Source organism: Neopelma chrysocephalum, unplaced genomic scaffold, assembly GCF_003984885.1.
Source record: "Neopelma chrysocephalum unplaced genomic scaffold, ASM398488v2 Primary Assembly neopelma1_119, whole genome shotgun sequence".
Lineage (NCBI taxonomy): Eukaryota > Metazoa > Chordata > Aves > Passeriformes > Pipridae > Neopelma > Neopelma chrysocephalum.
Genome location: NW_020897781.1, coordinates 1,832,761 through 1,856,054, shown reverse-complemented (window position 1 = coordinate 1,856,054; position 23,294 = coordinate 1,832,761). Strand labels below are relative to the sequence as shown.

Here is a 23,294-nt window from a genome sequence, read left to right as displayed (position 1 = left end):
ACCCAGGACAAATCCTGCTGTATGAGATCAGCTTGAGGTGCAGCTGGAAGTGTCTGACTGTATGAACAGAAATCTCCCTAAGTTACACTGAATTAACCTGGAAGGGAGACACGTGGGCTCCATTCTTAACTAGGAAGTTTATATTCCTCCTTTCCAAGAGCGATAAAAGTTGCTGAGGTCTAAATATTAATTTGTGCTGTGGAGGCCTCACTGTAAGGAAAACCAGTTTCTGGAAAAAAGAGCTACTCGACTGGGCATGTGGAAGGAGAAGCAAGTGGAAAAAAGCAAAGTTGAGGTGAATTCTCTTGAGTTAAACTGGGTTACACTCAGAGCACCCACAAAGCTAAAAATAAGCCCCTTGATCACACAGGGACTGGTGCCTACCCCATTTCCCCTGTCACCTTTTTACCACTTTTCTTCTGCCCCACTCAACCTCCCATAGATTATTCCCCTGGCAAATTCCTCACTGACCAGGTCTCCTTCCCCATCCCTACTCTCCACGCTTCCATCATCAGCCTCCAGCTCCGTCTCCTGCCCTCACCTCCTCTGAGACCACGTGTAATTCCCTTTCTTCATTTATGCTTGTTACCTTGAAGGTATTTTTAGCCCATGACCACGTTGCCCCTGAGCCTTCCTTTTCCCAGACACTGTAAATTTAGCTCTCTTAGTCATTCCTCATGTCTCCCAGCTCCTCCTGACCTCCTTGGTTTTCTGCCTCCTCCTGCACCCACAAAGACCAAAGCCACACCATCAAATTTCCATCACCTCTGTGCTCTTAGACCTCATTCCCTGAGATAAGGCTGCTCCAGGACCTCCTCCCATACCCTGAGGGCCACAATCTCCTTAGGGGTGACCCCTCAGAGATGTGGAAGACTTCCCACCAGCAGCCCCTTGCCAGTGCCTCCAAACCAGCGCTGTGCTCTTCACAAAATACAGCTTATAGCAACAAAACTAACTTGGTCTCACCTAGGAGCTCTTCCAGACTTGCCAGGTTTCAGAGCTTGGAGTCCAGCTCAGGACTGGCTCTGCTCCCAGTAAAACACCTCCCAGGATCATAAGTGCATCCTGGCTGGGACCCAGTCCCACAAAGCCCATTAGGTGCTTTGTTCCCATTCAAGCACCTGCCTCCCACCAACTTCAAAGCTGAATTGAAACCTGCATGAATATTTAGGGACTGGAGGTTGTCATCAGAAAGAAATAAGCCCATACTGAAATAGCTGATTCTGACACATCATCTCTGAGAGGAGGAGCACAGCAGATTCCTCTGTACTTTATCCTGCTGTGGAGCAGAAACCAACTCAATTAAACAGGATCCAAATGGCCCCAGGTGTCCTGGGTTGGGAGGCACCTTCCAGAGCCCCACCTTGGTAGGTGCTGAGGGCATAAAATGGGGTTTGGGGTGTAGGGCAGGATGTGGGGGGGATTCCTGCTCTGTTGGGATTACAGCACCTGGGGAGCTGTGCTGGGTCACAGGGGTCTGTGGAGATGAGCCCATCGTGCCCCAGGGATTTGGTATTCCTTAGGGAGGAGCAGTGAAAGGGGGTAAAAAGCTCTGGCTGGGACATTCCCTGCCAGAAGGAGGGTGGCAGCCTGGGAGATGCATGAAGAAAAATTATTTTCTTTTTTCTGTTGCAAAAGCCTTTTTTTCTTTTTCTTTTTTTTTTTTTAATTCTTTTTCTTTCTTGCTGAAATGTCAAAATATCCAGATTTGGCAAGTTAGACAACCAAACCCAATCACTAAAATACTAAAAAGCTTTAAGGCTAATTATTTTACCTCTTCATTATTAAGAGAGATTAAAAAAAGCCCTTCCAAATGTAAAATAAAATCTGCTCTCTCATTTTTTTTCATTCCAAAATGTTAAAGAATGATTATTAGATTTTGGGTTTAATTAGGAGTGTTGTTTTTGATCCATGTTTCAGGTTAAAAAATGGAAATATTCTGTTGGGAAGCTGCCAGGCAGACATGGCTGTCTCCATGCTCCTGCCTCTGTCACAGCATACCATGTGTCATCTGCAAAGAAAAACTCTTGAAGTAACTAAATTCATAGTTTCTCTGCACCATGAGCTTTTGCTGCAGGCTTGCTTTAGTCTCTCAGCCTGGACACCTGGGAAATCAAAAGAACATAAAGGGGCAGGGGTTTATGATTTATTTATCTTTAACCTGAGGTCTTAAGGAAAGCTGGTGTGTGTGCATCTGCATCTCTCTTCCCTCCTTTAATAACTGCAGAGCTTATGGGCAATTGTTATCTTCTTTATTAAAGATTTGTGGGGACTTTTTAGATGGCTACGAGTGAAAATATGTGATCGGGGAGAGGACAGAAACCCTGAAATCTCCTCACTGCAGGAGATGGTGATGCACACACAAAACTGTGATGGACATCAGAGAACTCACCCATGACTTCTCAAAACATAAATCCATGGGAAAATGCATACCCACACACCCTTTTGTACTGCTCATGAAACTGCTTCTTTATGGGCTCACTTTGGATCCTGTGAGCCCATGGGGAGCAGTGGGAGGCTGGGAGCCTCTGTGAAACATCTCTGTGCTGGATAAGGCAGGAGGGAGCCGAGGGGCAGGTCCCCTCCGGCAGCGCGGATGCTGTGCCTGCAGGACGACTTTCCCTCCCTTCCTGCCTGATTTTCATGCAGGCCCTGTTTTGTTCTTGCAACTTTGTCTCGCTCACACTGGTCCAAAGGATGTTCCTGTCCTCTGGGCATCTGGACACTCTGGCTGTGCCCTCAAAACCTCTCATTCAGCATCTCAGTGTGCTCGCCTGCGTGTGCAGGCAGCCGGCAGAGCAGGGGAGGGCAGCTTTAAAAATGAGCTGTCAGCTGGCCATGGCTCAGGCCACCCTGGGAGAGGGACTTCACCTCCACCTGAAGGTGTGACCAGCCTCAGCCACCCCTCCCTGCCCCCGCTCTCTGCACATTTCCAGTGGTCCCGGTGGAGATCTATGGCTGGTGACAGCACCACAGCATATTGACCTGCAGCAGCACGCTTCCCTCCCGGCAATCGCTCTAATGGGAACCGCTCAGAGCATCCAGGAGGCCGGTGCAGCTCCATTAATCAAAGCCTGGCACGAGCCGCCCTCGCTTGTCACCGCAGTCCTCCAGGTCAGTGCCGTGGGAGGATGCCATGCTGTGTCCTTAGAGCAGGCACACATAGGAGAGGATCTTCCCCTCACGCTGATATCTGAGCTGTGGCAGGGGCTGGCACAGACAACAACCCCCTGCACTCCAATCCACACCAAAACCCAGGCTGAGGAGTTGGTAATGCCAAGTAACTGCTGTCACACCCACCACCTGCACTCAGAGCTGATATCTGGGGAGCTTCCTCCCTTCTTTCCCCTTCTTGTATCCCCATCCCAAAGGCTAGCTGCTTCCAAACTCATCACTCTAAGTGCTCGCTGGGGCTGGCTGGGATTGCAGAAAGCATTGAGCAGATATAAGGCATGAGAACAGTGCCAGACACGGGGTGATCACAAATCATCTAAACCAGGCAAAACCAGGCCACCCGAAATTTGTAGACAGCAAAGGAGTGTTTGCGAACAGAGCTGAAATAAATTATTTGAAGATGCTGCAGCACCTCTACATAAAATGTTGGAGCTGTGGCCAAATGATGCCCAAGGCAGGAGGCAGGGGGTCTGGTCCAGAGCTGGACCCCAGGCTGTGCTACAGCTCCAGTTTCTCCTTCAAATCAGCAATATCTCTGTGTGAGAGTGAAGGCACAGGCCAAGAGAAGGATGGGGAATGGTGCATTGCCCTGGCCAGAGCTGCTGCTTTGTGCTTTTCCAGCTGCAGATGCACCTGAAAATGTGGATCTCAAATCACTTTCTGAGGTTGTGTAGTCACTTGGTGCTGAATGTGCATCATTCCCACCTCTACCATAGATGATTCAGCACCTCCATCACCAGCAGGCAATGGCAGGACCCACTTGGATGATGTCCTCTGGGAATGCTGATGTTGAGGAGGCTGAAGGATACCTTGGCTTCCCCGGCAGTCAGTGACATTGGTTTCCAAGGGAGCAGGAATGTGATGGAAGGTCAGGAAATCTCTATTTGGTCTTGTCCCATACTGAGATGTGTTTCCAAATGCTATTGAAATGCTCCAGATGTCAGCTAGAGTTTTGAGTCAACATGAGACAGGCAGGACCTCACTGCCCTTGTGGGGTTAAGGTTCAGAAAAATCCAGTGACAGATGAAGGGAGCAGTGGGAAAGGAACTGCCTTAACTGGAGAGGCAGTTCTGTAACTCCTTTCTGAGTGTCCAAGCTGCCACGAAAGGCTCCACACCAGCGTTTCTGGGTCTCTGCAGGGATGTGCCCAAGCTGACAAGGGGTTGTGGCTGATGCTTTAATTCGCCTCCTAAGTGCAGAAGGGCAGCAGGCGGTTCAAATTCACCCAGCTCAGCATCTGCAGCTTGGATTCCACTTGCAGTCTTGCAAAAACCTTATAAAATTTTTAAAGCAGCCCAAAACGCCTGCTGAGTTGGCCAATCAGCTCCCGTGGATTAAGAAAACTTACTTTAAATTATTAACAGCACACAGCCAGACACGAGGGTAGAGGTGGGAAAGGAGAAGGGACTCATTCTTCCTTCTCTAGTGGATGTCACAAGAGCAGCCAGCACCAGGCTGGGGTAGTGCAGAAATGTCTGTTCGCTCCTTGGAGGATGTTCCCATTTATGGAATCTCGCCTTCTCCATCAGGAAACCTGAATAAGGCATCAGTGCAAGGATGCACACAGGATGTCCTTTTGGGAAACTGGATGCTGGTTCACATCCAGCCCCTCCACACCTCCCTCTCCCTCCCTCTTCTTCCAAGTCCATTGGTTTCTTGAACAACCTCTTGAAGAGCTGATCCCCAGCTGAATACTCAAATCGGGTCTGATGTTTTTTGACTTTCCTACAACCTCTAGTAATTTCCCCCCCACCAGCTTTAAATTTCAGGTAATACAATCACATTTGCAAGCACTGGTCCCCAAAGAAATGACAATAAGCACTTTGCTCCGCCACAGACGCGCTGCCTGCCAGGATCAGGGATGTGGGTCTGCACTTCCCCTCCTCGGCAGCTGTTCCAGAAGGATTTCGTCCCTGCTTCCACGCGATGGCGTTGCTGAGGCTGCTACGGAGGGGAAGGATCCACCGCGACGCCTGCAGGGAGGACTGGGATGGGAAATTACTCCAGAAAAAAAAAAAAAGTTGCTATGAAAAAACGCCGCCGAGTTCTCCGTTGTGGGGTCCCAGCGCACCTGCCATGGCAGGGAGGAATTGGAGGAGTCGTCAGAGTTTTATAATCCATCTCACCAGCACAGTCCTGCACAGCACCTGCCATGGGCCACACACACCCACCTGCTCTGGCACAGTGCTGATGGTTCCCAAATCAACTTGAGCTCGCTGCGAGGTTTGCGAAATGCCATTTGTGGCCCAGTTCAAGGGGATTTCAGGTTGCTTATAAGTTTAGTAGAACCCCAAAATGGGTCATGCCAAACTAAGCATCATCCCCAGTGCACCTGCAAGCCCTGTGGGGTCAAGCAATAATTTGCATGTGTTGGGCCATTGATCCAAGCCCAAAACACAAATCCACAATGAATTCAACCCAAGGTTTGGCTGGAGGCGGGTCATGGCTTCATCTGATATTGATTTGAGATCCCCAGAAATTCAGCATACTTAATTTTCTTTTTTGAGCCTCATGCTTTGAAGTGGGTTTAAATTACAATATTTCTGGTAATTCTGCCTCTCTACAGATCCTGACCCAAATCCCCCAAAATGGGGGATGCTGCTGCTGCTGCCATCTCACTTCAGGCTCTGTCTCTTCTTTCTGCTCCTGCAGATCACCTGGGGTGCCAACTCACAGTGACATCAGGCTGAAAATTCAGCCCTGCTGTGAGCCATGAGCAAGTCTGAGTTAAATCCTCGGGATTTTATATTTTTCCTGTTCTGCAGTCCCACTGTTAATTATCACACCACTTGTGCACCGCTCCCAGAGCATCTTTCACAGCTCCCCTGGCATATTTCTATGGAAACGTAGCTGTGGTTTTGTCAGACTTGGTTTTGCTTTTAAAATAGCAATAGAGATGCAGACTTTGTGCCTGTTCTCTGTCCCTCACCTGACCCCAAGGTTGTCCCCACTCCTGCTGCTGTGCCAGGGACTGGCTTCCACTGGGAACCTGAGAGCTGGAGGTTCCTGAACAGCGTGGGAGTGATATTCCCACAGGAGTTCCTGTTCCCAGTGCTTTTAAGGATGGAGGAAAAACATACACATGAAGATGTTCTCCTCCTTGGAAAGAAGGGGCACAAGTCTGCCATGCTGGCCTGGGGACAAAGTGCCTCAGGAGCTGGGAAATGCAGGAGGAGCTGGAAGATGAGATTAAACTATCGGTGAGAAAACAGCCTTCTCCCATGGTCGTGCTGTGCCTGCAGGGATCCCCAGATCCCCTTCCAATTTGTGGCCTGCCAGGGACATGGCGCTTCACAGAGCCCAAATACTGCAAAGACCTTGGGCATCACATTGATTTCTACAGATGAAGCTGGTGGATGGGGGTGGTGAGAGAGAGAGTGTGAGGTGAGAGAGAGAGCTCCTGGGAAGGAGCTTGCACGATGCCCTTCACAGAGCCCACGTACAGCTGCCTGCTCCGGGCGCTGTGGCTTCTCCTAAAAGCTGTGTCATGGGCACAAACAACCTCAGGATGCCCCAGCACATGGCTGATGGAGCCTTTAGGGAGGAAATGTTCCTTGGAAATGTCCCCAGGGTGCTGTGGTGGAGGCAGCATCTCTCACAGCACCTCCCTCCATCTCCCTGCCCCGCTGTGCCACCTCCCGCTCCTCCTTACACTTGGTGCTCCCACTCTGTCCCTCCTCAGAACTCCTGGCTGTTCCTTTTTGGTCAATCCTAACCACTCAGCAACCACAATCCTTTGGATTGGGACAGCTGCACTGGGTGGAGTTGGGAAAGGTGCACACCTTGCCCCAGGCTGCAAGTATGTAATGGGAGACAAGACACCATCCTGGGTGAAGACCATGAGTTTTGGGGGTTCTTGGGAGTCTTGAGTCATGTCTGGGCTTCAATCAGGGAGAAATGTTCCTGTTGTGTTGCTTGGAAAGGGCTGGGGGATCCACCATGTGAGAGATGAAGAAGCATGTGAAGAGACAAGGCAGCCTCTGTCACTCCTTTCAGAATGGTGGGGTATTACAATAAATCAAAGTGATGCTGCTCGCCCTTCCAGGAGGGATGGGGGATGCCATTTTCCTTTCTTTCAATGGCATAACTCTAGGAAGTTAGCTTAAGCTTATTTTGCATGAAAATAATGATAATAAAGGCCCTGACGGATGATACCAGAGGGTTGAGCAGGTTAAGGAGAGTATTAAAACTGCTGTAAGAGCATCTGCTGCTTTAGGCTGGGGGAATCAGCCCAGGTACCTGCATCGGTTAAGGGGTGTGAGCTGGGGAAGGGCTGGGTGCTGAGTGACATCCTGAATGAGTGCCCAACTCTCCTGCTTCCTGCAAATTTCCATCCCATCCTCTCCTATGTCCATCCCCACCATCTGCTCTAAGTGGGACCACCCAACCCCCACCCAACCCAGCCCCTCCCAGTGACAGACACACACACACACAGCTCCACACCTTTTGGGTTGGTTGGTTTGTTTTGGTATTTTTGGGTGGTTTGTTTTTTTTTTTTGTTTGGGTTTTGTTTGGGTTTTTTTTCCACTGTGGATGTTGTACCAGTTTTATTGGTAAAATTAACATGAAGCCTCACAAACGCTGGAACATGCTTTTCCTTTTAAAGAATTTCCACTGGACCTTAATGGTGAGCATCCAGTCGTTGACATATAAACTCTTACAAGCTGATGTGCACACGTGCGCCCGGGGGAGACGGTGGCAGCGTCCTGGTGTCAGGGATGGTTTCTGCGCGATGCACTGGGAGCCCACGATTCATTTGCCAGCCTTCTGGGCCTTCTGGGCAGACTTGGTGACTTTGCCGGCCCCACCGCTCTTCTTCTCCACGTTCTTGATGACGCCCACGGCCACGGTCTGCCGCATGTCACGGACAGCGAAGCGGCCTGCGGGATGGAGAGCGGGGAGGCGTGAGGGGAGCGCTGGGGCTGAGCTCTTCTGGGAGGGTGATGGGAGATCTACACCCATCTCCTTGGAGCAGGTTCCCGTGGGAACCAGCCCTGAGCTATCAACCCTCACTCTGACCACCAAGCTAGTCCCGAGGCTCCCCTCTGTTTAAATGAGTATTTATTAAATTTAGGTCACACCTGTTCTCCGCAAGCTCCCGAGCTTCCAGATGTGCAGCATCAGCCTGCTCTAGTGGGAGGTGTCCCTGTCCATGGCAGGGAGTCGGAATGAGATGCTCTTTAAGGTCCCTTTTTACCCAGACCATTTTAGAATCTAAGCACAGCAGTTCCCTGAATTAAAAGGTGGCCTCTGCTGTGCAAACTTCCCTCTTTCTTCTCCTGACCACTTCTTTTAGGGCAGAGATGAGGAAACTGAAAAATGCCTCTGTGTTCACAAACTATCAGATTTAGTAACCATGAAGGAAAGGTCTTTTTGCTCCCAGAGGGAAAGCCCAGACCTGCTTTTGGAAACAGCTTAGCAGAGAGTCTGTCCCATGCCACCAGCCCATGGAGGAGCAATAAAACATCCTCAGCTCCCTCCCCAGTCTGACCACTGGGGGGTAGTGGGAGAGGCTCAGCACATCTGGTGTGAGCTCCACACCCACAGGGCCTTCATGCTCCTCCACAAGAGACCTCCAAAGAGCCATTCCCTTACCAAGGGGTGGGTACTGGGAGAAGCTCTCCACACACATCGGCTTGCCAGGGATCATCTCCACGATGGCTGCGTCACCCGATTTCAGGGACTTGGGGTTGTCCTCCAGCTTCTTGCCAGAGCGCCGGTCGATCTTCTCCTTCAGCTCGGCGAACTTGCAGGCGATGTGTGCGGTGTGGCAGTCGATGACGGGCGAGTAGCCAGCACTGATCTGGCCAGGGTGGTTCAGGATGATCACCTGGGGGGACAGAGCAGTGTCAGGGCAAGGCTGGGGGCTGGGGGACGGTGACAAACCGTGCATGGTGGCAGCACCATCTCCGCTCACCTGAGATGTGAACTGCGCTGCCTCCTGCGGCGGGTCCGACTTGCTGTCCCCGCAGACATTCCCGCGGCGGATGTCCTTGACCGAGACGTTCTTCACGTTGAAGCCAACGTTGTCCCCGGGCAGAGCCTCGCTCAGGGCCTCGTGGTGCATCTCCACGGACTTCACCTCAGTGGTGATGTTCACAGGCGCAAAGGTGACCACCATGCCAGGCCGCAGGATTCCAGTCTCCACTCGGCCCACGGGGACTGTGCCAATCCCTGCGGAGACAAGGACAGAGCACAACGAAATGTAATCTGCATGGTAGATCCCTGGGCCGTAGCCTGGATTCAGCAAAAGCAAGATATCTCTGAGCAATCCATGTGCCCTGAAAGCTCTTCTGTTGGAGTGGCTGTGGCATCTCTTGCATCGAGGGCTGGGTCATCACAGAATGTGTGCAACAACACTGTCCCCATCCCTGGTGGCCACACCACCAGCTGTCAGGTGGCTTGCTAAATGAAGGGGATCTTTTATACCCTGTGTTATCAGGGGACTGTGGTAAAATTCACCTTTGGAGGGAGGTGAAGGATTGTTTAGAGGAACAATCTTGAAAAGAGGTTGGGAAGGTTAACTGGAGACATCTGCTCTTCCACATCCGCCCTGCTGCCTCCACCGCCCCTCTTCCCACAGTATCTCTGCTTCCCAAGGATCTGCCTCATGGTAAAACCAGATCTCTTTGACACAGCTGAGCTAGGGGAGGACAGAGACCTGCTCACCACTTTTCATCTCCATCACAAACAAAAGACTACGTTAAAAACCCTGCTAAATTCCCTGTTCAATCCATGACAGTCTTCTGCAGTGCATGTGCCCTTGGAAAAATGTGGAAAAGGGCTGGAAAAGGCTGTGCCTGCCGAATCCAGCAGCTGGGGAGTCAGCAGGAATGCCCACTGCTGCCAGCAGGTCAGAGAGCTCACGGGGTATTTATAGCTCAGAAAAGTGTCCCCATCACCTCTCCAGAGGGAAGGGGACACGCGCTCCCTACATGGCTGTGCCGTGGTCCAGCTCGGCAGGCGGAGGTGCTGATGATGGACACCAGCATTTGGGAAGCACAGGCAGGTCAAGGCATCAGCTTCAGTGGCCCTCCCTGCTGGTCTTGTCCCTCATCTGGGTCACAGAATGTTTTTTGCTGCCTCCAACTCGCCAGGCCAGCCATGACCTCTGGGGCACAAAAACTTGCAGCCCTTTTGGCATCACGTGTTCCCTGGGGAGAGCTCACAAACCTGCTGCTTCTGGGAACCTTTGGGCATGTCCACCTCCACCCTAGACAGCCCAGGCTCAAATGGGGTCTTTGCCCTGGAGCTATCACCTTTCTCCCCAATATCATCTCTAGTTTGAAGAGTCTAGTCCCTCCAGTTTCCCAACACTCAGAAATGTCATTCCCAAATTTCCATGGAATGAAGACTTTGGTTAAAATAGAGGCAAGAGGGACATTGGCAAGGCTTCTTCTCACCTCCAATCTTGTAGACATCCTGGAGGGGCAGGCGCAGGGGTTTGTCTGTGGGGCGGGTTGGGGGCAGGATGGTGTCCAGGGCCTCCAAGAGGGACACTCCACTGGCGTTGCCTTCTTTGCGCTCCACCTTCCAGCCTTTGAACCAAGGCATCTGGAAAGAGAGCAGCAACAACAGAGTTACAGAATTACAGAATCACAGAATGGTTTGGCTTGGAAGGGACCTTGAAGACCATCTCGTTCCACCCCTCTGCCATGGGCAGGGACACCTTCCACTGGACCAGGTTGCTCCAAGCCTTGTTCAACCTGTTCTTGAACACTTCCAACATGCACTGAGTGTGCCTGTCCTCAGCATCCAGAGGTGAACCCAGAGAGATGTCCCACCAGGGCAACCTCCACGGAGTCAGTCCAGCCCTGTCCTGCCTTCACCTGGGAGCTTGGGAACACCTTCTACTCCACCATCCCTGCAGGCTTATCTGCCCCCCTTTGCTCAATCTGCCCCTCTCTCTTCTAGAAATGAGTAAGGCATCCATTAACAGAAGAAAAAGAAGGGAAGTGGTTAAAACCAGCAAACTCCCAGCTCCCACTTCCAGTACCAACCCACAGGCACTGCACCAGCTACCTGGGTCCTGACCTCCAGCAATGCTGCCTTCAGCACAGGGACCACAGGCTCTGCAGCCAAGTCCCACCTACAAAGCACCCAACCTTCAGTTCTGGGATCCAAGCTTGCCTTTCCTCAAGGCAAGCTCCACAGATGCCTCTCCCCACTTGTTCCTGCTGTCACCCCTCTGGGGGCTGGATTTTAAACCCTGGCTTGGGAGGATGCTGGAAACTCGGCCTTACACTGGGGCTGCTGAGGGACAGAATTGTTTTTCACAGGTGCTCCCTGCTCCAGTCCTAAATTGAACCCTTGAAACTAAAACTGGCCAGAAAAGAAGCAGGGATGAATGGAAAAGTGCTTGGCAGGAGCTGTGGTTTGATGCAGGAAACTGCAGTGCTTTCTTGGTGTGACGCTGAGCATCTGGAAACTGTAGCAACACCTGGAGCTTTCCAGCCAGAAAAATTCGGTCCTGATTCTGATGCAACCCTAATACACCAAGCAGAGATCAGAGTCTGCAAGGCCGTTCCCTGCAGACAGAGAGGGTTAGACAATATTTTCCCATTCTGAGGTCAAATGCTTCCCATGTGCCCCAAATCCATCACACAGCTTGCAGACATGGCTTTTCCCTTAGGCACCAACACCAGTGGCACTGTGCAACAGGAATAAGGCTGGGGTGAAACGGGACCCCTAAAGTGCCTCTAGTTTCACACCATCCCTGGAGGACAAGGCTGTGCCAAGGCTGGTTACCTATCCTGCAATCTGTACTACTTTTTGGAAGAAGCGAGGAAAAGAGCTGGGTGCAGCCAGGGAATTCAGCCTGTACCCAAGGTGTTCAGATCAGCCCCTTTCAGGGGGTCATGCCTGACACCACTTGTCCTCCTTGGTGACAGTGGCAGGAGGAGCCTGAGGACACTTCTGCAGTGGGTTCTCCCCAGGGCACTGCAGCTCTTGCCATGCAGCCAGTCCCAGCGCCAGGCAACAGCTTGGCAAAATGATAACTCCATCCAGCCAGTGAGGGAGGCTCATGTGATGCACAGCATGACTCAGACCTTCCCCCAGCCTGCTGCTGCATGGCCCAAATGCGGGGCAGGGACCTGTGCCAGCAGCTGCCCCGGCGGCCGCCTGCCCGCGGGCTCTGCTCTCGAGGGTGACAGTCACCATATGCTGCAGCTCCCGTCCCTCTGCCCCTGGCAGCTCGGGGACATGGGAAAATGGCAACTTCTGCCTGTGACACCTGGCTGTCAGAGCCATCCCTCTATCCAGGGAAGTTCTGACATCCCAAAAATCAGATAAAGGCGCGCTTAGACACCTGCTGGGAGCAAAGCTCTTCTGTGAAACCTCAGCGTGGCTCCAAGGTGAGGAGAAACTACAAATCCTGGTTTGTGCTGCCTTCTATGGCCCACCAAATAAAACCTCTCTTATTATAAAACCTCTCTTATGTATTCCCCAAATCTGCTTCCCAAGCAGTAATTCCTACTCCACCACTGCTATGGCAAAAGCAGGATATGGCCAAACCCTGCAAGGCAGGCAAGCTTCAGGTCCCAGCCCCCCTTAATAACTGCTGAGCTTCAGCTCTTTTGCACCCCAAGTCTATTTTACAGAGCAGTCCCCTTTCTCTGATTTTCCCCAGCCCATGAGCATCCCAACACCCCCACCCACACACCCCAGTGCTGAGGATGCAGAGCCAGGCCATCTCACTCCCTTGCACCACAGATGGGTGCGTTAGTGTTGCAGCATTCCATGGGCTGAGTCTCCCAAACCACACAGAATGGCCCCATTCTGCCAGCTGCAGCAAGAGAAAGCTGCTTCACAGAAACCCTCCTTTGCCAAAAAGCTCCTAAATGTCAAACTTTGATGGAAGCACAGCCCAGCTGTCATTTTTTTCCAGTTGGCCTTGGGATTCTGTGCAACAGGGATGTGGGCTGGAGTCTCCCACGCAGAGCTGGTACCAGCCTGATGTACCACCACACCCCCCCCTTGCTCAGAGGTGACAGGAGCTGCAGGGACGTCATGGCTCCAATCCCCACTTTCTGATAAGTCCCCTGACAGACAAGTCACTTGACTGCCTTGTGCTTCAGTGAAACCTGTCCAGAAATTGTGAGTGAAAATGATCAGAGCTTTTTTGGGTGAGGAAGGAGAGGAGAGATATCTACACCGGTTTCCTGCTCAAGCTTGCCTAGAGGTGTTGCAATATGGGGAAGATGAGTCTGTCCCTGCACCCTCTCCAGCAAATCTCATGCTGTTCCAGACCAGGCCAGGCTTTCTTCCCAATTCCCTAGCTCAGGCAGCTCCTGGGAACCCACCCAGGAGCCAGCTGCCTCCTTATGACAACAGGGAGAGTTATTTAAGCCCCTGCTTTTTCTTGGGCAGCACATCACGCTGAGAACCTGCCCTGAGACCCCTCCAGAGGAAAGGGGCCACTGAGCCCCTCCTGCTCTGTGCCTCCCCTCTACAGCCTATTAATAGGATATTTGTTCGGGATCATCTTCCCAGCCCAGCAGCTGATGACATTTGGGATTTGCCTAATTTGAGACACCCAGGAACCACGGGGCTGGGTTTGGCACAGCCTTGGCTGACCTTTATCCCAGCTCTGCTCTTCAGGGAACAGGAATCTCCCAAGCACCCCAACAATTCCTTCCTTCCAAGCCAGCCCAAGAGAGCTGCCTTTCCTGTGCAAGGCAGGAGCTGCATTTCACCATGGTGTGAGTTTGCATTGCAACACTCCTCTAGCTCAGGCTTGCGATCCCTGACTCCCTCAGTTGCTGCTGTACTCTTGCATTGCCTCCCTCGTCACAAAGCCCTGCCCAGTAATCCACAGGTGATGTCTTTAAGCCCCCTTAGGCATCAAATTTCCCATTGGTTTCACAAGAGATCACTCGGGTTTCTCATCTGAGCAACTTGTTCAAGGTCACAGACACGTCATCAGAAGAGCAGGGACTTTCCTCTGGCCAGAACTTTCCAGCCCATCTTTTCTTTAGTAGACTAAAGCTGAGGTAGCTTTTTCTCCAATAAAACAGTGTCAGAGTAACAACTGTTATCAGCAGCCTGTCTGCCAAGAAGCCTCTGTCCCTCTTAAGCTCTTCTTTCCATCACATGAAATGATGGCACAGGCCCACCAGAGCACCCTGCCTTTGTCTCCCAACCATCCCCATTACAGAGAGAGAGGTATTGTAAAAATCAGCTGGACAAGGACCAGCTCCAGATGGATGCTCTAGGGAATCATGGTTTTGGCATGGGAAATCTGGTACTCCTCAAGAAAATATCACCTTAAGAAGTGAGATCCCAGCACTGGAACAGGAGATGAGGCCACCCCAGTGGCACACAGGATCGATGGGAAAGGGGACCTGATACCCAGCAAGAGGGAGCCAGGCTGCACAGTGGGAACCGTTCCAAGCCTGAGACCAGATCGTGTTATTTCCCTCAGAAAACAATGCTCTAAAAACACACGATGCTCCTGCTGAGAGTGACAATTGCAGGGGAAGGCTCCAACGTCACCATGAGACTGACGATGTGAAAACTTCAAATCCCAGCCCACAAGTAAAGCAAGACAGATCATTTCCTGAAGATGCTCATGTCTGGCTCCTGGGCTGTCTGGCCAGGGTACAGCACCCAGAGTGCCCACAAATAGTGCACCCATTCATCCTGCCTGGGGCCAATCAGAGCCACGTGGCACATCAGCTCTGCTGCCAGCACGGGCCATTATGCACAACGGGTGCCTGAAATGTTTTCAGAGCACGGAGGTCATGTCCAGCCTGGGTCAGGATCATCAGGGTGGGGGGAGAAGTCTAACACAACACACACTTACATTGGGAGAGGGCTCCAGCATGTTGTCCCCATGCCAGCCCGAGATGGGCACGAAGGGAACTGTGGCTGGGTTGTAGCCGATCTTCTTGATGTAGGCGCTGACCTCCTTGACGATCTCATCGTAGCGTTTCTCGCTGTACGGGGGCTCCGTGGAATCCATCTTGTTGATGCCCACGATGAGCTGCTTCACCCCCAGGGTGTAAGCCAGCAGGGCGTGCTCACGGGTCTGCCCGTTCTTGGAGATGCCGGCTTCGAACTCACCCACGCCGGCAGCGACGATCAGGACGGCACAGTCAGCCTGGGAGGAGAGAGCTGATGAAGTGCTGCTGTCCCTGGGAGCACGGCCCTGGTGACACCCCTGAGGGCTTTGAGTGAGTCCCAGATGAGCACTACTCGTGGCTGGGACAGGCTCTCTGCCAGCTGCTACCCATAACCCTGCTGATCCACCTCAGAACTGACCCAACCGTGTTGTTTCAGACTTGCCAAATCCACATGTTTCTGCAACATGGGTGGGAAACCAGGATGGATCCCTTGAGGTTGCATGACTCCGACCAGGACCTCATCTTGATTATCCACAGACAAGGTCTCATTTAAAAACCTACTGAAGTCTTGCAAATAACCTCCCTGGGTGACGGGTGAGACTCCAGACATGGAAACCATGTTCCCCAGATTACTTCTGTACCCAGAGCCCACAGCAGAAGCTGCCTGGGTTTGACAGAAATCCATGCCCAGCCCACCTGGCATCACCATGGGAATCTCACTGGGCATGTAGTGGGGTTCATCCAGCACCCGTCAATCACAGGGAGATGCAGGAATGTCCAGCAGTGTAATGAGGGGAAACCACCCTACCCTGGAAGGGCAGACCACTGAGTTTGGCAATATGACGTGGCTTACGGGACAAAGACAGCTGTTTCAAGGAAAAAAAAGGAGAAAAAATCTGTGGAGTCTCCTTTATCCAACAAAACACAATGGATTGTTGAAAGTTTCTTGTATACCTCATTTGGCTGAGGATGTGGAGATATCCTCACACAAAGGCATGTAGCTCACAGCATCCCAGCTCCCAGAGAGGCCCATATTCATCCCCACCTTCTCATGTAAGTGGAAACGGGGTGGAGAAACCACCTCTTTGTGCCCCAAAGCACCCTTCCTCCCAGGTGGCCAGGGAAGTTCCAAACTATGGCATGCTGGGTGCCCTGATGCCACCCAGCTTCATGGGTGGACCCTGCTCAATGCTCCTCTAAGTCTTCTCTCTCGAGTACCCACCTCCTAAAGGACTAAAACAGCAGCTATGTGACCCTGGGCTTATCAGTAAGTCTCAGCCTCCCACCTTCAGCAGCCCTCCACTCCCTGGCTCCCATTTCTCACCTGGGAGGTCCCGGTGATCATGTTCTTGATGAAGTCCCTGTGCCCAGGTGCGTCAATGATGGTGATGTAGTACTTGGTGGTCTCGAACTTCCACAGGGAGATGTCAATGGTGATGCCACGCTCACGCTCAGCCTTCAGCTTGTCCAGCACCCAGGCGTATTTGAAGGACCCCTTCCCCATCTGGCCAACACAGAGACAAGAACCAGTGAGAAACCCAAGCCCACAGCACTGGTGATGGCCACCCACCCTCCAGGACACCTCCCAAGCTCACAGAGGCAGAGGGTCACATTGCAAACATTGAAGGCAAAATTCCCTAAATTCAGTGACAGCCATGATCTAGTCAGTAATAAATACAGGAAAAATGAGATATTGTTCTCAATGTGTAGAAGAGGCTGGAAGAAGAGCCATGAAGTGAATTTGTGAGTGGGGCTGGATGGGCAGGACCTGGAGCCAGCATCTCATGAGGTTTTCTCCACGCAACACCACAGTCCTGCACTGCTGCTGGGAAATCATGGTGAACTGTACAGCAGTGTGGAAAGCTGCTTCTTGTCACGCTAAATATCACTGAGAGGATGTTTATATACTTATCCCATTTCCTAATCTTAATGCAGTTATTGAAAAAGGGCTGTTTATGAGATCTTGTTCTATTTCCTGTGGTTTCACAGTGGTGCACACTTAGAGGCATGGTCTCATGGTGGGCTTGGCAGTGCTGGGTGAATGGTTGGACTAGATGATCTTAGAGGGCTTTTCCCACCTAAATGATTCTCTGATTCTATGATTTTAGTCTATGAATCAAACCTGTGAGGCAGCTGGTTGGTGGAAAGGGCATTGCTGTGTGAGTGACAGAGGTGTAGGAGTGGAATGGGTTAAAAGAAAATGAAATGAGAGATGGTTGCTACGAGCAGAATAGAAACATGGTTGATTTTTGCCACAGAGTGTGCAAATTCACAGGAAAAGCTACTGTGAGCTGCAGCCAGACCAACTGTTGTTGCCAAATGGCCAAAATCTCAGCCAACATTGTAATGCATAAAATCACGCTGGGGGAGATCAGCTACAGTAAATCTCTCTGCCCTGTGATAAAGCACATTCCCTGGTAAACCTCAGTGGCACTTCTGAACTGCCTTCCCCTTTGGGTTGTGTCCTTTGACGTCATGACATCAGGGAGAGCCAGATCTCCCTCCAGCATGGACGTGGTGCTCCCAGTCTGAGCTGAGATCCTGCCAAGGTGGAGATGGGCAGGATGAGCCCACCCCTTGCTGACCACGCTGTGTGCTGGTGCAGTCTGGGGAGCCTGGCCAAAGCAAAGGGTTAATGAGCATCAATCAGCAGCTCTTGGCCTCAGATATGAGGGTTTTTTTAAGACAGAGAATGGAATTTAGGCCATTTGTGTATGATTTAATGGGCTCCCCCGCTATGCAAGGTCAGAGCTGTGATACCCTGCTCCCATCCATCCATCCATCCATCCATCCATCCATCCATCCCACTGTTCCCTGCAACTGGGGTTTCTTCGGGCCAGTTATAAATCATGAGTCAGAGGGAAGCACTTCCTGATGGCAGGTACCAAACACTTCAGTGATGAGCCTGGCCAAGAAAGCTAATGCAGCATCACATCCAAACCTGCCCTGCCCACACCATGCCCAGGGGATGGTCTGCCCCAGCTCCCACACTCCAGCCCCACTCCCAGCCAGCACAAGGAATTAACGATGACAGCCTGTTTCATAACAGCTGAGTGCCACGATGACTTTGCAGCTTGCTCTGGAGGATTACAGGCAAAATCCTAAAGCCAGGGGCAAGCCTTCCCCTCCTCAGAGGGGACACCAGGTCAAGAGTGTGCTGCCCCATCGCCACGGGGAAGCTGCAAGCTCTCACTGGGATGGAAAAATCCAGAATCAAATCTCTGCTCCTGAGCATCCCACTGACATGGATTTTAGCAAGGGGGTAGAGCAGGAGCTTTGAGGTTTATAGAATCACAAAATGGTTTGGGTTGGAAAAGACCTCAAAGATCATCTCATTCCAACCCCCCTGCAATGGACAGGGATACCTTCCACCGGACCAGATTGCTCCAAGCCCCATCCAACCTTGCCTTGAACACTTGCAGGGATGGGGCAAGGTTAACCCTTTCCAGCATGCACATCAAACTCCCCTCTTGCCAGGGGAACAGGGAGGAGTCATTACAACATGCTGGAAACGGAGACACAGCAAGGAATGGTGCATTTGTGCAATGCATTGACAATGGGCTGTTCTCAGGCAGGAGCTCAATCAGCACATCCCACAGCCTTTCCCCCATCAGCAGGCTATTCCCTCACTTCTGGATGGGCAAACTGAAGCACAGAGTAGACCCCCTGGCTCTTCTGTGGGAGCTGAGTGGGAGTCAGCCCTTATTGCCATCAGCCATGTCCACACACACAAACAGCTGGGCATCACGCGTGAAACCCCCCCAGAGCTCAGCATCACACGTAAGGTGAAGACAAATGAGATCCTTTAATTAGCAAACAGTTTCCCGCCTTTCACAGGGTATATTCAGTTACCCAGAGCCGGTGTTGAAAAACCCAGGGTATTATCTAGCTTTGCACAATACCTTCCCTGTTTAGTGCCAAAAACAGGCTGATTTTCCCCGAACAAACCCCAACGAAGGGACAACTTTCTATTCGGAGACTACAAATGCCGATTATTTATTATTTTTTTTTAAATAGAACAACTCTTCTTTCAGAGATACTGTTACCTCTGCCCTTGAGTCAAAAAAAAAAAAAAAAAAAAGGAAAAATCCTTGCTCTCTTCTTAAAAAAAAAAAAAATAGCAGACCCTGGGATTTTTTTGTTGGCTTTTTGGGTACATGCAGGCCTCCATTTCCTGTGAATGCCACCTAATGGAAGAAAACCCTTCCCCAGCCCTGCATCAGAAAATGGAGTCTGTAAGCTCAGTCAATAGGCTATTAATAGCAGCCTCCGGTCCCCGCGTATTCTGGCAAGTCAGTGAAAGTGTCTGTTCAATTAAAATTGCTGCAATCACACCTATGATAACCTTATCATGCCTTATCTGATCCGTAGGTAAAGGGGGGGGGGAAATATGGAGGGATATCAGCAATTGTTTTAAAGCAGGGGGAAGGGATTATTTTCTATGAAGAAGAAGGTGTTAAATTAAAGGATGGAAAAAAAGGGCTGAAAGCGAGGCAGGAAAATGGGGGGTTTAGCTCGGATGCCATCGGCAAATTAAAAGGGTTAAGACAGACAGCAAAATATCAAATCAAGAGTGGCAGCTCTGTAAATGTCTTTTTTTTTAACTGAAAAATGATCTTGACCAGAAAAAAAAAGGGGGGGGGGAGGAGAAAAAGGAGGGATATCTGCATTAAAGATTCCCGGAGCGATGACGACAAGCCATCTTCTGAGTGACAGGAGCTGCCCTATCCTTAACACAGCCAGGCTGTTCCCGGCTCACCCACCTCTCTAGAATTTACCATCATTAATTTCTCAGAGCTTCCAATTCACACTTTTCTTCTCAAGACTATTTCTTCCTCTTTAATCTCGAGCTTTGCCACATTACAGGTACTGGGTGGTGCTTTGCTGTGTCACAGCCTGCTAAATGCACATACTATTAAATTGTTATCAGTGCCACCATTATAAGAGAGAAACAACAGAATTTAACTTAAAGGCTCAGATTTCCAGCCAGTTTTTCTGTATTAAAGGCTACCAATCACACTACACATCAGACCACCAGCTTGAGGAAAATGGCTTTTTTAACTGGACCAAATGAGTGGTCCAGCTGATGCTGCACCATCTCTCCAGCAGGCACTGGAAGCTGGTGTTTCAGAGGGAAATTCGGGGAACCCTGAACTGGGTGGTGAGGATTTATCAGGTTGTCACCCTCATGCACAATATTTAGCAGGAATTTCATGCCCTGAAACACCGTCATTTGTGGCTTTTCCAGAATCCTGGCTCTCACCACTGGTTCCCTAACCCATCCTGCAGACCTCGCCATGCCCCTGCCCTCATTAACAACCAGCAGCAGGGAGTCCCCCAGCTCCGGAAAAGAGGGTGGCGAGCGCCCAAATGGCCTATTTTCCCAAGGCCAGAGAAGTCGGGAAGACCCAGGGGTGCGGAGGGTAAAAAATAGACGGGAACAAAGGGAGAAATAGAAGGTAAGAGAAGGGCAGCGCCAGCAAAAGGGGAATATTGCCTGTGGGATGCTTGTGGGGATCAGCGTGGAGCAACCCCAGGGGTGGCACTGAGGGGTGGGGGCACGCTGGGGGACGGGCTCCTCACCTCGGCAGCCTCCTTCTCGAATTTCTCAATGGTCCGTTTGTCGATGCCCCCGCATTTGTAGATGAGGTGCCCGGTGGTGGTGGATTTCCCAGAGTCCACATGCCCGATGACGACGATGTTGATATGCGTCTTCTCCTTCCCCATGCTGGTGGGTTACGCGGGGCTGGCCGGGGCGGGCGGCGCTGGGGAGGGATGTGGGAACGCAGCTGCCTTTTTGGGGAGGCTGCAGGGGAGGGGGGGACAGGCAGGCGCGTCAAAGGAGCCCCCGTGACAGCCCCCTCTCCCAGCCCATCGGGGATGGCTCTCCTCCCCTCGCCCCACCTTCCCGCTGGACCACGCGCCCCAGCCTGGCCGGGGGTGCCCGGCCTCGTCTGGCAGCTCTGCCCATGCTGGGTGGGAGCCAGCCCGCCCCCGGAGGAGGCCAGCCGGGCTATTTCTGGCTGCCATGCACAGCCTCCAAGTCTCAGCAAGATGCCGTGTTCTTCGGCATCTTGCCCTCCTCGTGGAGACCCCCAGTTCCCAGGGCTACGTCATCGGCGCTTCGAAGGTGCCCTTCCTCCCTGGAAAACCTTCCCCCGGCTCAGGGCTGCTCTCCTTGCTGCCTTTCTCGCTCTTTCCAAACCCGAGGGCATCTCCTCCATGTTGTGGGTGCCCTGGGAGGAGCCGAGGGTGCCCATCCTCCCGGGCTGCCCTCGCCTCTCCCGAGCTGGGCACAGTTCGGGTGACAACATGGTGGCTGCAAAATGGGGGTGGACAAAAATAGCCCTCGGCTGCTCCCCCAAGCAGGGCTGCGAATAGCCGGGCTGCCAAGGGCTCATCTGAGCCTGCAGTGGGGGGGTTTAATATATTTTGCTGCCATGAAACTGGATGAAACGGAGGGAGGAGGCTAAAAACTCAAATGGATATATCCGGGGAGCTGTCTTGGCATCTCCCGGCGTTGCCATGGCTCTGCAGCTGCACACAAACCCGGCACAATTAGGAGCTTTAATCTGACGTCTAATAAAATCCAATTTCACGAATCTGCCCATAGAAGTAAAGGAGGTCAGGAGGAGTTTGCTGCTCTAATAGCGATTCAGTCATGCGGGTGATGATGTTCCCGGCGAGAAGCCTCCCTGGGCAGCAGGAGCCCCGGCTGCCCCGTCCCTCCTGCCCTTGAACCCAGCCAGCCCGGATCTGGCCATTTTGCGTGTCCTCTGCGATGCCCAGTCCCGGAGCGCCCAGCCCTGGGTGCGGGACCCTCTCCCCGCTGCACATCCCCGGCACCCAGGAGGAGGGGGGGAGATGCGGGGTCGCTTTGGGAATTGGGGATTTTATGTCTTCCCCTTCCCCCCCCCCCCCACGTTGCTAAAGGCATCCCTGCCCATGGCAGGGGGTTGGAACGACATGATCTTTAAGGTCGCTTCCAACCCAGATAATTCCAGGGTTTTATGATCTTGAAGGCGAAGGGGAGGGGGGGGGGCAGGAGGGGAATGAGGATTGGGGGGGGGGCAGGGAGGGGGAAGAGGGGATTATCAGGTTTTCCTCCTCATGCACAACATTTAGAAGGAATTTCATGCCCTGGAGCACCGTGGGCTGCGGGTTATTTCCCACCTGCGGGAAGAAGCACCTGCGGGATGAAGGAGCGGTCCAGCCCCATCCTCTCCCTCCCCGAGTGTACCCCCCACTCCAGGGGCCGGCAGCACCTACACACCCGAGGGGGGGGGGGCATTGATCCCCCGCAGCCCCTGAGGCAGGACATCCCCCCGTCCCTCCCCATAGCCCGGTTGTCCCCCCCATCCCGCCGCGGTCCCGCAGCTCTTACCGGGGCGGCGGTCGGGGCGGCCAGAGGCTGCCGGCTTGGGCTCCGCCGGCTTTATCTCCGCGGGAGGGGCCCACCTATCGACGGCGGCAGCGCAATGCAGCGGCCCCCCCGCACTACGGCAATGCGGTACCGGGCGGGGGAGGAGGAGGAGGAGGAGGCGCGGGGGGGACGCGGGGAGGAGGAGATGGACGAGGAGGAGGAGGAGGGAGAGGCGGGAGAGGCGGGAGAGACGGGGGACTTGGCTGGGGAGGGAAGGTGAAAGGATGGGGAGGAGGTGGAAGGATGGGAGATAAAGGGATGAGAGGAAGATGCAGGGATGGGAAAAAATGGAGGGATGGGAGAGGTGGGGGAGAGATGGAGGGGTGGAAGGTGGAGGGATGGGAAGATGTAAGGACGGAAGACTGGAGTCAGAGAGAGACAGCAGGATGGAAGCAAAGGTTGAAGAGAGACAGCAGGATGGAAGACAGAGGGGTGAGAGGAGGATGAAGGGGTGGGAAGATGCAGGGATGGAAAACTGAAGTCAGGGAGACAGCAAGATGGAAGATAGAGGGATGGGAGGAAGGTGGAAGGATAAAGATAGAGAAATAGGAAAGATGAAAGATGAGGGCATGAAAGGGAGATGGAGAGATTTGAGATAGAGGGATGGGAGGAAGATTGAGGGATGGGAGAAATGGAGAGGTGGGGAGAAATGGAAGGATGGAAGATGAAAGGACAAGGATGGAAAATAGCAGCTGGAGGGTATGTGGAGGGAAACAGCAGAATAGAAGACAGAGGGATGAGAGGAAGGTGGAAGGATGGGAAAATGGAGGAATGGGAGAAATGGAGAGGTGGGAGAGAGATGGAGGGGTGGAAGATAGAGGAAGATGGAGGGATGGAAGACTGAAATCTGA

The 23,294-nt window shown here is 52.3% G+C and overlaps 1 protein-coding gene across 1 annotated transcript; it reads right to left on the bottom strand.

Moving 5' to 3' along the window:
* Positions 1-7,704: 7,704 nt before the first annotated feature.
* EEF1A2 (eukaryotic translation elongation factor 1 alpha 2) lies at positions 7,705-22,575 on the bottom strand. Its single transcript, XM_027697245.1, has 8 exons — positions 22,405-22,575; positions 20,604-20,826; positions 16,345-16,524; positions 14,981-15,277; positions 10,578-10,728; positions 9,092-9,348; positions 8,770-9,004; positions 7,705-8,054 (listed from the first exon to the last, which is right to left on the bottom strand). The coding sequence occupies exons 2-8, from the start codon at positions 20,745-20,747 to the stop codon at positions 7,927-7,929; spliced, it is 1,392 nt and encodes a 463-aa protein (XP_027553046.1). The 5' UTR covers positions 20,748-20,826; positions 22,405-22,575; the 3' UTR covers positions 7,705-7,926.
* Positions 22,576-23,294: the final 719 nt, after the last annotated feature.

Coding starts and splice junctions, on each gene's coding strand:
- EEF1A2 (XM_027697245.1), bottom strand. CDS start 20,747: ATGGGGAAGGAGAAGACGCATATCAACATCGTCGTCATCGGGCATGTG. Junction 9,349..10,577: donor GGATGTCTACAAGATTGGAG/GTGAGAAGAAGC, acceptor TTGTCTCCGCAG/GGATTGGCACAGTCCCCGTG. Junction 8,055..8,769: donor CTCCCAGTACCCACCCCTTG/GTAAGGGAATGG, acceptor TCCATCCCGCAG/GCCGCTTCGCTGTCCGTGAC.